Source organism: Symphalangus syndactylus, chromosome 19, assembly GCF_028878055.3.
Source record: "Symphalangus syndactylus isolate Jambi chromosome 19, NHGRI_mSymSyn1-v2.1_pri, whole genome shotgun sequence".
Classification (NCBI taxonomy): Eukaryota; Metazoa; Chordata; class Mammalia; order Primates; family Hylobatidae; genus Symphalangus; species Symphalangus syndactylus.
Window position 1 is genome coordinate 67725442 of NC_072434.2, and position 16069 is coordinate 67741510.

At 37.9% G+C, this 16069-nt stretch overlaps 1 protein-coding gene across 3 annotated transcripts in view; it reads right to left on the reverse strand.

The window, feature by feature from the left end:
- AIDA (axin interactor, dorsalization associated) overlaps positions 1-16069 on the reverse strand; it is a 48872-nt gene that overhangs the window by 2032 nt on the left and 30771 nt on the right. For all 3 annotated transcript variants that reach the window (XM_055235007.2, XM_055235008.2, XM_055235006.2), the window contains exons 6-9: positions 15824-15930; positions 6089-6211; positions 3277-3399; positions 97-214 (exon numbers count right to left, since the gene is read on the reverse strand). In XM_055235007.2, the coding sequence (XP_055090982.1) occupies positions 97-214; positions 3277-3399; positions 6089-6211; positions 15824-15930 (471 nt within the window). The remainder of the gene's footprint in view (positions 1-96; positions 215-3276; positions 3400-6088; positions 6212-15823; positions 15931-16069) is intronic.

The window sequence follows — 16069 nt, forward strand, 5'->3', positions numbered from 1 at the left end:
ACTCTTCCAAGGTTAAATACTGGATATGGGGGATTCAGAAGAAAGATATACTAGTCACCATCAAATTAGTACTAATTCTATATGCACATCACTTACAGTTCTATTACAATTGGCCCAGGTTTAATTTCATCCATCTCCATGAAAGCAAAACACTTGGTGCTGGTAAACCTTTTTTTAGGCTTGTAGTGTTTGAATTCAAAGAAGATAGCTGCACCTAAGGAATTAAAACAAGCCACATAAACCACAGATAGCACATTTCTTGTGTGTCAATTCATTTTCTTTGATCACCAGAAGCTATGAACAGCTACAGCTGGCATAATTTGACAAAACAACTTGTGCCAGTCTCAATGATTTCACAGTAACTTACTATGGTTGTCACCCCAAACTCTTCTGTATCTGAGTAGAGTGACATTTCTCCTTATCATCCAATTCTACAAACTATGGCAAAACTTCTTGAGCTAGACTGCCTCAAGAATGTATAACAGTTATGTACACAGGTAGAATCATAAGCTGCTATAAAATATGAAATGCCAAAGAAGAACAGAGAAGATACTTCAATACACATAGAAACTCATTAGGTAGAAAATGCATTTAAAAGAGTTCCTGAAAAAATTTAAGCTTGAATTATTTCCCTTACCCCAAAACAAAAACTCAAAAATTCAATCTTGGGGGTATTTTGGACTTCAAACAACATAAATCACATGCTGGCTCAGCTTTAAAATGTTATCTGTTTCCTTAACACCTTTTTCAGTATTCAAAGCACTGCTGTGATGTTTTTCTTGGAATTGCATATTTGTGTCGACAGTGCTATAGAAGACAAAGGTTCAAAGAGCAAATCTATTTATTCTGCCACTCTCCTCCAATGAGCAAGTGATAATGAGAAATTTAGACAGTTCTGGCTGGGTGCGGTGGCTCATGCCTGTAATCCCAGCACTTTGGGAGGCAGAGGTGGGCAGATCACTTGAGCCCAGGAGTTTGAGACCAGCCCGGGCAACAAGGGGGTGGTAAGACCCCACCTCTACAAAAAAAATTTTAAAAATAGCCAGGCTTGGTGGCACGTGCCTGTACTCCCAGCTACTCGGGAGGCTGAGTTGGGAGGACTGCCTGAGCCCAGGGAGATTGAGGCTGCAGTGAGCCATGATCATGCCACTGTGCCCCAGCCTGTGTGACAAAGTGAGACTCTGTCTCAAAAAAAGAAAAAAATAAGAAATTTAGACAGTCCTATGTCCCCAAAGTCCAACAGATAAACACTTCCCCCCATCCTGCAGAAAAAAGCTAAAAATGGAGACATAAGTTGCCTCATCAATGTGGCCAAGAAAAAATGAATTTCTAAAGAAGGCATGGAACGTGAAGGAAGGAAGTCAGTGTCTCACTCTTCACTGGCTACTTCTAAATACTGCCTTAACCAGAGCAATCCAGGAGCTTGGCTTGCAAAGACAACATACATTTAATACTGTCGCTGATGACAAAACTCACAAGTCACTAGAAGTTTAGCAATGTTCAGAAATGTGTGTACAGCATTGGCACTTGGGTCCAAATGGACCACGTCACATGGCAAGGGAGGAAAGAAAAACCAATTGCTCAGGAGACAATGGGATGTGGGTGAGGGAGAGATGGGCATATTTGGCCATCCACTCCCAACATGCTCGAAAGGACTACAATAGTTAGGTTACTGGTAACATCTCTTCCCCAGGTGTGTGACCTTGCCATTTCCACAAATGGTGGCTTCTCTTCTCCCTCCCACAGCACTCAGAGGCATTTTGTCATTAGAAAACCTCAAAGATTTTAAAGACAGCAGAGTCTTTTCTGCTGGGAAACCCATCTCCTCCTCATGATTGTGTCTTGAGGTCTGAATAAATGTGAATGATAAAGTCACGTTTGAAAACAATACTGATGTTCAAATATGTTACCATCATTTTGAGGAAGTTGAATTATTAATCTGCATCACCTGTAAATAATATATTTCCTGCATCCTTCATCATGCTTTTTATAAGAAAGAACAAAATGTGAAACAGGAATATCCTGGGAAGATTAAGTTAAAATGTTTATAAACATGAAAGTATGGTCATTAACACTAATATCAGTTAAAACTACAGTAACGGTAAACAGTAAGTTTGAAGCTGGAGAAAATTAATAGAGTCAAATTTTGAATCTAGTTCTACTTTTATTATCTGGTGAGTCGAGCCATTAAGAAAGAACACAGTGTAATAAAATAGAAAAGTTAGCCCATGAAACACTCCACCTTCTCCCCTCCACATCACAAACATTTCTTAAGGCAATGGAGTTAAAGAAACGAAACAAATCAATAGTTTTGTTCAGAAGACGTACTTTGTAACTGAAATTTCTTCAACATTATTAATCACCTCCTACATACATAGTCTTCTAACACAGCAACTCTGGAGCTTTGGTGTATGTCAGAATCACTTAGAGGGCTTCCTAAAACAGACTGCTAGGCCCGTCCCCATGGTTTCAGCTTCAGGATGTCTGGGGTTGCCACCTAAGAAGGCTCCAGGTGCTGCTGCTGTTCCAGGAATCATACTCTGAGAACCACTGTTCTAACAGAAGCACTGAAAGGCCTTTTAGTGGAGGAACAGAGGAGGCGGCAGCATCAGACTTGGGAAGTGAAATATCGAATATTTCAGACGCCGAGGCAATCACTTCAAAAGGCACTTGAATATCCTGCAGAGCTTGAACATTTCAGAAAATGCAATCGAACCCTCAGGTGATAAAGGGATTCTGAAGTCACCTTTTTGGAGAACACTGAAATTCTCACTGGGCAAAAAGCATGGGGAAGTATTTAATGCTAAGAATTGTACTTGGAAATGTAGCCTCACTATTTCAAAAATTTGCTTTTGTTCTTTCCTATTTCCTAACAATTAACTGCAAGTTAAGTTATCATTCTACCAAACTAGAAATACTGGAAGAAAACTCTGGTTCTTAATTTTAAGATTAAAACTTAATCATCAGGGAGTCTTCATGCACTCCTGCTTCTCCCAGCCCTTTAGTGTGTTTTTGAAAAACTTTGTTTTGTTGGCAAAGACAATAAAATTTTATTATCAAAGATTGTTTTACTATATAACAGTGTTATTAGACAAGTAGATAACACAATTCCTGATTTCTACATTTTAAAAATATGTATATTTATTCAAATCAATAAACACTATGTCACATTTACTTCTTCCAGATACTAACTATGCTAGGTCCACCGTATGTACAAACACAAATAAGATGAGAATTCTGTCCATAAGAAGCCAATTACCATTTAGGATTACAAACCTTTGGTTAATTTTTCAACATGCTTCTGGAGCTCAATGTCCACATTAAAATGAACATATGTATCTTCTTTTCTTGAAGCCACAGGAGTATCTTGCACAGGAGTTAAGTCTATGCCATTCAGATCTAAAGAGAAAAGAAGTTTCTCTTTAGGAACATACAAATATACAGACTTAAAAACTGCAGGCCAGGTGCAGTGGCTCACGCCTGTAATCCTAGCACTTTGGGAGGCTGAGGCAGGCAGATTACAAGGTCATGAGATCAAGAACATCCTGGCTAACATGGTGAAACCCCGTCTCTACTAAAAATACAAAAACAATTAGCTGGGTGTGGTGGCGGGTACCTGTAGTCCCAGCTACTCAGGAGGCTGAGGCAGGAGAATGGTGTGAACCCAGGAGGCGGAGCTTGCAGTGAGCCGAGATCGCACCACTGCACTCCAGCCTGGGCAAAAGAGCTAGACTCTGTCTCAAAAAAAACAAAAAACAAAAACAAAACAAAAACAAAAAACTGCAAACTAGGTAGGGCATGGTGGCTCACACCTGTAATCCCAGAACTTTGGGAGGCTGAGGCGGGTGGATCACTTAAGGTCAGGAGTTCAAGACTAGCCTGACCAACATGGTGAAACCCCATCTGTACTAAAAATACAAAAAATTAAGCCAGGCATGGTGGTGCACATCTGTAATCCCAGCTACTTGGGAGGCTGAGGCAGGAGAATCTCTTGAATCCAGGAGGCGGAGGTTGCAGTGAGCCAAGATCGCGCCACTGCACTCCAGCCTGGGCAATAAGAGTGAAACTCCGTGTCAAAAAAACAACAAACAAACAAACAAACAAAAAAACCCTGTCAACTACAGGGGGTATATTTCATAAGGATGCTTGCAGAAAGGTAAGAGGAAATTCTTGGGCTAACAGAAATTCCCATTTGGCATGAGCAGGTACCTGAAGAGTTGCAGGTGACCACAGAGGCATGTGGAGGGGGCTGAGTGAGGGGATGGGAGACTTCGCGGTGGGAAGGAGGAAACCTGTCTCAATCAGGTACAAAAGAAAGCTTGTAGAACACAAAATTTCATCTTTATAGGGAAGAAGTGAAAAGAACTTCTTGTTTTCCTTAGGAAATAGGCCACTATATTTTTGTCTGCAATAAAAACTTACAGTGTAAATAATATGCCTCAATGGGACTGACCCCTAATTTCCAAACTTGATCAAGTGTATGGTTTGGAAAGACCTTTAAATCTCACATTATCAGAATCCCCCTGCTGTATTCAAGTCAAAGGACCAAAAATGGACATGAAAATTGCCAATGAAACTCTTCCATCAATGAATACGTTTTTACAAATATTATCTAAATTCTCATTATATTTGTTATAACAACCTGTTTTATACCAACTAGACAGAACACTAAGTTATTGTGTATGGTTTTAATTTCCTGGATCCAGGAATCTTCCAGTTTCATCAAATTCAACATGGACTCATTTAATGACTACTCAAGTGTTTATGTATTATTCAACAGATTTGTCTTAGAGAACTTAAAACGATATAGTACATTGATTGTTTCAGTTCTTAAAGATATTTACAAAAACATGTTTTAGTTCAACATGTATGCAAAGGTAACTTAACAGCTACTACACTATCATTAAACATCTTTGTGTTTTACAGTGTACATTCCTGAATGAGTGACGCAGTTCTGTAAATGACCTATCAAACTATAATGCACAGTATATATACTAGTAGGCCATATATTTGACACCTGGTAACATCAGAAGTTAAAGTTTCACAGCATTAGTGCTGTGGATCATGGTCTCCAGATAATCCCTCTCTGTGGCCGAATTCCTTTTTACTTTAATTGGTCCTAATGAACTTTTGAATCTGAATTTATTTCTATGACTGACAAAAGTTCTCTTCATTTGATTTCAGCCCCTATCTGTTTCTTTGACTTGCCTCAAATTACAGATTAAAGTAAACCACTTGGATTAGCTGTGCAGTTGTCTCTGGATAGGAGTATGACAACTTCATTCTCAATCGCCCAATAATTATTTTTAAAAGACTGTTAACTACTTTATAAATAAAGAACTGTATAAAATGTTTGGCAACAACAAAAGAATTCAACCAAAGTGGTTTCCCTTTGAAAGACTGAAAATGTTGTTTTTAAGGAATAAATGAACTGCCACACTGGATAGGAGAAAAAAACCAAATCCTAAGAATAATCATGCTTCCTACCCACAGTAACATAGTTAAGGATAAGAAATAGTTTGCTTGTTGAATGCTCCACAGTATTACATTCGGAGCATGCATGCTATGGATCTGTCCTAGCTCCCTGTCCTCACTGATGATTCACTTAAGGCCTGATTCTCATCCACCTTTGTAGGACTCTCCAATGTAGACCTCTCTCTTGGACAGGAAGGAGAGGGCCTAACGCAGGAGGAGTTGGGAAACAGAACACTGGGCTTTGCAAACAAACCTACACACCTTTGGAAGGTGAGGGACACTCTGTTAACCTGTATCCTAAAGGATGTATCTGCTGTTAAAGATGTGTAGTCAGCACCCTAGATGAGATTTTAAGAATAAAAAGATATACACAAAGAAAAACTCAAAAGCAAAACAATGTAAGTTATAAATAAGAAAATAAGTAAATCTCTCAGAAGTGTTCTGTGAAGAAGTGATGATCTCTTCCAGGGACTTTGCCTCATAATAGAATGAACTAAAATGAATTGTCACATACATAAGATTCCCCGCCCCACCACCAAAATAAAACTGTCCCAAATGAGAAGCAACATTATAAAATACACCTGAGAAAAAAAAAGTAAACAGAGTCACTTACCCTTTACACTAACTGTAATATAGGGATCGATGCACTGCCCAGCATCTTTCAAACCAATTTTCTCAATTCTGATAGTGAGTAATGTCATTCCTGGTTCCGATGGCAACCTTGGTAATAAAGTGCCTGGCAACAGAGAAAAAGCAATAAAAGCTCCATGTCATTTCACAGTAAACATTTTAACGAACACAGAGAAGATACAGCCTTGCTTGCAACTGACTTAGTAACTAGCCAGGCATTATTTTGGTTCCCAAAACTCCCAAACACTTGGCATAATTTTTTTAAATGTTTAATTATACGTAAGAGAAATCTGCACTTCCATGTCTCCTAGTCACCACTAAAGCAGAAATTATTCAAGTCTGTCAGAAATTCAAGTCACTCCAGGAAGCCCAATTATAAATTACCACATAATTAGTAATAAACTCCTATACATATACTTTGTATATGCTCATTTATATAATATACTTCGCATCTCAATATGAAGTGGTAGAAGAAAAAACTTTAAAAATATTTGTTGTATTATCCTAACGTTTGAGAAATACAATACCAGAGTAGATCAACAAATGCTTTAGTTACTTTTTTTTTTGGACACAGGGTCTCACTCTGTCACCCAGGCTGGTCACAGCTCACTGCAGCTTCGACCTCCCAGGTTCAAGCGATCCTCCCACCTCAGCCTCCCGAGTACCAGGGACTACAGGCATTTACCACTAGTTACTATTGGTAGAGGAAATAATTTACAACTTAATAATTGTGTACTTAATGGAATAATTTTACAGTCCAATTTCCCATTCTTTTCCTTATGAACATTGAGGCAAAAAAAAAAAAAAAAACCCACCTGTTGACATTGCAGTGAAGTTTAGATCAATTTTAGAAAGAATCACATCTTTAGAAATTGCTTCTTCCAATCCATCAACTGATATCTCTCAACTTTTAAAAGACTTCTTAATTTTCTCAATAGAATTTTATTCTTTTCTTCACAAAAGTCTTATACTTCTTTTGTTGGGTTTATTATAAGATACTTGATATTTTCTGATACTATTATAGACTTTATAATATTTCATTTTCTGAGGACTTATTGCTTATTTAAAGACATAAAACATTTCATCTTCACCATGAAGGTTCAGTTTTATCTTTACTAAGGAACAGCTGAAGTTACGTAATTAAGACGACAGGTAATATAGAAAGGTGTATTTCTCAGTGTTTTCTAACGTGCTCTCTCCCTGCCTAGTCAACTCCTACACTCCCTTTGAGTCTCAGTTCTGGCTAGATTACCTTTGCTTAAACTCTGTCAGTCCTTTTTTCATTCACTCATAATATACTGTGTCCACCTCTAACCATGATGATGTACTTTTTCTGGCTCTGACTTACACGGTGAGCATCCTGAAAGACGGGGATGAGTAACCATTTTTTTATTGTTCGCACTAGTAATAAAGAGATCTTTGTTTTAGAAATATTTTGTTGAATGATAAACTAATTTTACAGTTCTAGAGGTTATTATGCTCTATTAAACACGTGGCCTGAAAACATGTATCAATGTACTGCCTTATATAATATGCATGAAAGAAGATAAAATACTAGGATAATACCATACGATTCCAGGGTTGGATGAAAAAGTTAACATATTTGTGTATCAAAGATAAAAACATACAATAATTAAAAATCAAGGCAATGTATTAAAAGCAAGATTTCTAAAAGAAGAATGAATGCATTCAACTGTATAGAGTAATATGAGAATAAGTAACTACATTTATAAAACTTGAAGACTGTAACTGGAATAAGCAAAGAAATCATACATAAGCCATGAAAAACTGCGTGTTTCCAGCTAGATCATTTGCTGTTAGATCTAAAGCAAGGATCAGAAATAATAAATGTTCTTCCATGTGGAAAAGCTGCATAAATAATAAACAGCCAACTTTTATAGAACATGTCAGGGTGTGCCAGGCACTGTTCTAATCCTTTACATGTACTAACTCATTTAATCCTCCCAACAATCCTATAACACAGGTGCTATAGCACCCTATAACAAGGTGTCCCATTTTTTCAGAAGTGAAAACTAAGACAGAAAAGTTAAGCAATCTGCCCAATCATATAGCAGTTTGGCACAGGATTCCATGCTTGTAACCACCACACCCCATTTGGCCATTTCTTAATTGTCCATAGAGCCTAAACACAAGCTGTGGGATGACCTCTCCATCTCAAGGTCCTTAACATAATCACATCTGCAAAGTCTCTGTTGCCGTGTAACGTAACAAACGTACGCACAGATTCTGAGGATTAGGATGTGGACATCTTCGGGAAGGGATGCATTATTTCTGCCCCACACTTCTAAATATGAAAAGCTCTGTATGGCTACAACTGTCTAAATCAAGATTTCTCAACCTGGGTTCTGTGGAATCCCAGGGTGTCCCTGAACTGTCACTAGGAGCTCCACGCAAGAGAGTGATTTCTATCAAATCATATCAAAGCCTTTAAATATGCACTAAAGACAATAAAATACTAGGATAATACTACACCATCTGCAGCCCCTGCAATGGCTTTGTACACTGAGCAATGCAGGTTTACAGTGATGGAAAGAGACTATGCAGCCCCTATAGCAATTTTATTACAGGTCTTTGAGCCTCATATGGCAGTAAGCAGTTAAGATTATGTTCACTTGACTTGGTCCATTTAATTTTTTTTTTTCAGGAGACAGGGGAAGCCACTGGTAGCTGATGAGCTCTATACAGCAGTCTGACGTCAGCCTCTTCAGCTTTACCTGTCCCAACCTTCCCTTATGCACCAACAGCTGGAGCAAACATACTCTACTTGTAGCAAAGAAAACTGGAGGAAATTTTTCAATTCGATGTGATTTCTAAAGAAGGGTTATGAGCTAGGAGGGGAAGGTTCTAAGCCTAAGAATAGAGACAGTTCTCTCTAAGTAAAAACAATGAATTTCAAGCTTCCGAATCATTTCACTACACTAGTGCACGGGGGAAGACAAAAAAGTCCATTTAATGATGAGACCTACTTATTAATAAGGTTGTACCTGGATGGATAATTTCCAAGTTGCATCATCTGTGAAAAACACTTTATCAATGCAGCGATGGATCCAACAAAATCGAAAAATCGCAACTACAAGTCACAACCATTGATAAGTAAAGACACTGATTATTTTGATATCCTAATGGCCATTTAAAATAAAGCTTTTTTTTTTTTTAAGTAATGTTCAGTTAAAAAAGGCTCAAAAAGGAAATTACTTAGTAGCAGAACTTAATGCCCAGAGAAAGAAAAATCACACAGTGGTCAAGGATCTCATAATGCCTGCATGTGAAATTACAAGACGTTTTTAGCACAAGATATAGTAGAAGAAATTTAAAAGGCTCCATTCCCAAACCGCGCAATAAGTGGACACAGAGATGACTTTTCATATCCTGAAGAGGTTTTGTGATAAACTATAAAAAAAAAGCTTCTCTACTGAGTCTACAAATTTTACGAATAAATGACATGCTATAGCATTTGTAAGGTCTATAAATAATGGTGAACTCAAGAAAACTGTTTCTGCTGTGAAGTCCCCAAACAAGCGAAGGCCAAGCTGGATTTCACGCCCTGTCCTCAGGTGTACCTCTGAGGAACTGCCCTGGGCTGTACACTGTGGTGTCAAACAGAAAATGCTGACACTGTCAACTCATGGCTTTCTTCACTGAGGTGCTGCTGTCAAAATTCTCACAAATAAAATGAAAAGAGGTTCTAGGTATCAGAGAAATGGCTAAGTTTATTCAACAAAGACCAGTTCACTCAAGAATGTTTTGAAAATTGGCCAGGCATGGTGGCTTACACCTGTAATCCCAGCACTTTGGGAGGCCAAGGTGGGTGGATTACCTGAGGTCAGGAGTTTGAGATCAGCCTGGCCAACATGGTGAAACTCTGTCTGCACTAAAAATACAAAAATTAGTCAGTGTGGTGGTGCACGACTGTAACCAAAGCTACTTGGGAGGCTGAGGCAGGAGAATTGCTTGAACCCGGGAGGCAGAGGTTGCAGTGAGCTGAAATTGTACCATTGCACTCCAGCCTGGGCAACAGAGTGAGACTCTGTCTCAAAAAAAAAAGAATGTTTTGAAAACTGTACAAGTGCCTAACCTAGCAACAGGGCAGGCTCTCAGAAGAGTGTGTTATAGTCACTGCCACCATGAGGAGATGTGGACTGTGCAAGCAAGTCCTCTGTCCATGCTGGCCATGTGAATCCCCAGATGACCACCAAGGTGTCCAGCAATCAGTACCACTCTCCCTCCTACAGCTGGTACAGAGAAAAGCGGAGGAATATCTGAGTCCCCTCACTTACAACTTCTCTGTTCCAAGAGGAAGCTGGTAAAAATGGAGATCCCAGCAAGGAGTAGGATCTTCTCACATCGACTAGTTGTGTGTGTGGCCAAAGGCACTCTGGACAATGGAGATTACAGAGAACCAGACTATGAATGGATGAGGAGTCTGGGGTTACATGGAAAGAACTTGAAGTCAGTGAAATCCTTTAAGACCTTGTCCTCACACAGAGAAGAGGAAGGCTGACATTTCCTTTTTTGTCTTATTATTTCTGCTTTTAAAAAAATTGCTGTTGTTCAACGATAGACTGGATTAAGAAAATGTGGCACATATACACCATGGAATACTATGCAGCCATAAAAAATGATGAGTTCGTGTCCTTTGTAGGGACATGGATGAAACTGGAAAACATCATTCTCAGTAAACTATCGCAAGGACAAAAAACCAAACACCGCATGTTCTCACTTATAGGTGGGAATTGAACAATGAGAACTCATGGACACAGGAAGGGGAACATCACGCTCCGGGGACTGTTGTGGGGTGGGGGGAGGGGGGAGGGACAGCATTAGGAGATACACCTAATGCTAAATGACGAGATAATGGGTGCAGGAAATCAACATGGCACATGGATACATATGTAACAAACCTGCACATTGTGCACATGTACCCTAAAACCCTAAAGTATAATAAAAAAAAAAAAAAAAATTGCTGTTGTTTACATCATATACCACAACAAAAGGAGAATTTTTCTTTTGGTCCAAAAGGGCAAATGGCATGATAGTCTTTGTTCTAAAATAGTAGTATATCACCACCTAGACCAGAACGTTAAAGAGGCAATGCCTTCTCAGAAAATTACTAAGGATTGTATCTTCTGAAAACATTGTGATTTGAATTTGCTTATTAAGTTTATTTGATTTTTATACTATATTTTATAGATGCTTGTCACAGGCACTGGTACTTCAGTGAGAGGTCAGTCCTTATGTTGCCTTGGTGATTTGAAAGTTAAATGTCATGAACAAGGAGTACATAATTTTTTATCCACATGTTTAGGACAGAATTCAATCAGGTGTCTAAAATGCAAACTCAACATTATCATACCATAATATATACATATGATAATATATATACCCATGATAATATATGCATTGCTAGTTTCCACCATTTTTAACTTATCATACTTGTAATTAAATTTGCATATCTGGTACATATCTGATTTTCTCAGTCATCCAAATTTTTTTTGAGTATATATTTCTTTGTGCTGCCAAAATATAATAAAAATATATATACTTGATAATGCTTTGCATTATTTTGAGATAATTTTTAACACAATTTAAGATAAAGATACTGCTCAAACTGGCTACAATATTTGGTAGATGGCAGATAACACATCAAATGTGTCTTGAAAATCTGGTAATAGAAAATCTTTGCAATTTGCATTGCACATAGATAACAGGTCATGGTGATACCATTTATTTGTTTCAATTGCTGAGTTACATTTAGAGGTAGAAATCGTTGTAAAATATTAAAATACATATACAATTTATTTTAGCTAGCAATTGATTAGCAGTTGAGGAACATGGGTTCCTCAAGCTTTTAAGAGAAAGGCTTTGAAATTATAAGTCTGTTCATTTTGAAATTATTTTAAAAGTTTGACAAAATTTTAGGGGCCATTATCATTGAAATAGTAGTGTATGTAGGTCTGTTGAATTAAAACTATACCTGATTGAAGTTGTTTGTCAACATAACCATACACTTCAGATGATATTAACTGCGTGGCCCCTAAACATGTTCTGGATTTCCATAAAAAAGGAATGCCCTGATAGTCACAGGAAAGTAATGAACATTTGCTGCAGTTTTTGACTTTCTTACATGTGTGTGAGCAAGAAAAGAAACTGCTTCATTTCAGCTGAAAACAAAATCCATGTTTTCTTATCTTTCAAGTTCAACTCAGAATTGAATAGTTATGCAGCAGAAAACAAATACAGGTTTGACATTAGGTAAATTTCATTCTTTATTTTGAGTTTCAAAAATAATGTTTTATGCATACATAAGCCTATGTAAGAGATGGAGAACCAGTAGCTATGTATAATAATTCTGAAACTGCTAGGACTATTTGAGCTTGTATCATGTTACCTAGTAAGAAAATGTTTTTAAAAGTCTTGTGTAAAGTTGTGTCTTGGCTATTTTTAAAGTTATATTGCTTTGGTTTATCATTTTATAGCTTTACTATTCAAGGCTATCAGTAAATTTTTAGGTTATAAATAATAGGCTATAAGCTTATACTTTCCATTTAAATGAAATCTACCAAGACTATCTTTAGAAAAGTTAACTCCCATTTTGGCTAAGCCAATTATATAACATAAATGTTTGCTCTTATGAAATTAAAAAAATTTGAAAAGGAAGGAAGGAGATTAATATCAAGAAAGGTAAGTAAGCTTGACTACCATTTTTTTATTTTCATGAAAGGCTGGCTAAAAAGTCATTTTAAATTTTAAATCAGAAAAAAACTATCCTTGGTCATACCATATCTACATACCATACATCAAACCCTCACACCTCATTATCTTAACGGTGGTAGCGGCTAGTATATGAGTTGGTCAAAACTCATTAAAGGTACATATTAAAAAGAGTGAGTTTCTTTTTTTTTTTTTTGAGATGGAGTCTGGCTGTTGTTGGCCTGCGTTGCAGTACAATGGCACAATCTTAGCTCACTGCACCTCCGCCTCCCAGGTTCCAGCAATTCTCCTGCCTCAGCTTCCCAAGTAGCTGAGATTACAGGTGCCCACCACCACGCCTGGCTAATTTTTGTATTTTTAGTAGAGACGGGGTTTCACCATGTTGGCCAGGCTGGTCTCGAACTCCTGACCTCAGATGATTCACCTGCCTCAGCCTCCCAAAGTGTTGGAATTACAGGCGTGAGCCACCACACCCAGCCAAGTGAATTTCATATATGTAAATATCCTAGTAAAACTGATTTTAAATCTTGGGTTCCCTTTGGGTAACAAGAAACTTTTTCTTGCTCTATAATTAAAACTTAAGTATCATCTTGCTATTTCAATGACATTTTCAATGAATATAATTTTACAAGTTATTTTTCAATAACACAGGCCCTGAACAATATGATCCCAAACCAAATATAGCTAATTAAACTATACATATTCTTTCTTTTAGGGGGAAAAAGATTCAGGGACTAGAAGGGTTCAGTAAGGCATTTGTATCTCTGAAATGAAATATCACAATGCTATATCAGAATACAAATTCAGTTTGGGCTTAATCTTACATAGTACATGGATTTAATTTATGGTTGAAATTCCTTTTCAACTTAGCAACCTGAACCCCATAAAGACCTTAATCTGCCTATTTCATGATTTACATCATCTGCTTCTTGTTTGCTACAGAAGTACAGTAAGCAGGAAAACAACCAAATCAGAAATTTATAGAACTAGAAGCTATACCAATTACAGTATGTGGTTTGAAAAGGCAATAAAAATTATTGAGTCAGTGAAACAGCAAAATATCTCACCATCTTGGCAATCTTGAAATACCCTATAAAAGCAAGAAAAATATAGCTCTATCTTCATAAAGCAAAGTAAATTGGAAATAATGCCCTTGTACCAAAGAAACATTATTAACAATAAGAGCTACCATTGATAATGCCTGCAATGTTTCCAATAATCCTGCAGTGTAGGCACTGTTATCCCCATGTAGAGATGATGATAAGAGTAACAGCCACCACTAATACTCAGCATATGAACAATACAATGCTAAATGGTAAAGTTAGTATTTTGTTAATCTTCACAGTAACCTTATGAGTTAGGCACTATCATTATCCCGTTTTATAAAGAAACAGAAGTTCAGACTGGTTTAAGACACAGGTGCAAAGTCACTCAACTAGTGATTGGCAGAGCCCAGACTCAAAAGCCCAGTTATCTATTGGTCCAAGCCTATATTGTTCCTGCTCCAAATGACTCCTCTTCAAGGAGTATTCAAAATACTGGAGTATTAATTATGAAGAAAGCTATCTGAACAGCACACAGATTGTATTTAACTATAATGGAAAGCTTCTAGAATCTCTTCTAAAATGCATGACAATATTATAGCAGATTGCTATACTTCCTAAAGTAAACTAGTTTATCAGAAATAAAAACTGTACTTTATAAGAAAAGAACAGAGTAAAGCAGTAATTGGGAGAGGCAAGAAATTTACCCAGGGTGCTTGCCAAGGTTATTTACAGGGAGGGAAGATACTCATGGAGAGCTTCCAGAAATAAAAAAGTTTCCATATATTCTTTGCTTCCCTAAAACAAGATGGGGAAGAAAGGGCAATTGTTCAACATCCACTCCCATGGGTCCACTTTTAACCACCACAGTTTGATTAATTAAAGAAGTACTTATGGCCAGGCATAATGGCTCCTGCCTGTAATCCCAGCACTATGAGAAGCCGAGGCAGGTGGATCACCTGAGGTCAGGAGTTTGAGACCAGCCTGGCCAACATGGCAAAACCCTGTCTCTACTAAAAATACAAAAATTACCCGGGCGTGGTGGCATGCGCCTATAATCCCAGCTACTCGGGAGGCTGAGATATGAGAATTGCTTGAAACCTGGGAGGCGGAGTTTGCAGTGAGCCGAGATCGTGCCACCGCACTCCAGCTTGGGTGACAGAAAAAGACTCTGTCTCAAAACAAAACAAAACAAAAGAAGTACTTATGACAGTATACAGAAAAGAATTAACATAGCAGGCCTAAGACTGTTATTCTTAGAAAACCTCCTTGCAAGGTCAGCCCATGGCTGGCATCTGGGATCTTGGATTTGGGGAAGGTTCCCACCATTCCCTGATAAGAATGGTCACTGTACCTAAACTGTGTAAACAATATGGTTTGTGCTAAACATCTTGCTTCCTCTGTAATCTGGAATTTTGGTCTGTGCCAGGCAGAAGGTACCCACATAATCAGTCCCCAGTAAAAGCTTTGGGCACTGACTCTAAAGAGCTTCTCTAGTAGACAACATTGTGCATTTCACATATGTTGTTACAACTTGTTGCACAGGAAATTAAGCACATTTTATGTGACTCTACTGGAAGGGGATTCTTGAAAGCTTGCATCTGGTTTCCTCCAGACTTTGCACGTATGCTTTTCTGTTTGCTGATTTCGTTCTTGTGTTCTCTTGTAATGAATCCTAGCTATGAATACAACTACATAGTGAGCCTTGTTAGTCATCCTAGTGAATCAATGAACATGGGGATGGTCCTGAGGACCCCTGACACAGATAGTAAGATAACTTCACACCATACTTATGAAATAGCTACTGCCAATAAAATTTGCCTAAGAATGGCATGAGCTTTAGAGTGGTTGTACTGCCCCACTAGCAAATACCAAAGTAAGTTTCAAACACCCCGACTTTGGTGGCAGTTAAGTAAGGTTTATTTTTAATAAGTGATACCTACCGGGAACTCTAGCAGGAAAAGAATCAGGAGACCCTGCTCCAGCACCACCCTCTTCTTCATCTTCTTCAAATTCCAAATTCTCTTCTTCACCAGGTGCCAAAATTCTTCTACATGAAAAAAGGGCAGAAAAAACAACGAACTGCAAAACTAAATATACTAGTGAAGCCTCACAGATACTCGTTTCCCAGGCAAGATGCTATTATTAAAAAAATGCTGATAGGCCAGGTGCGGTGGCTCATGCGTGTA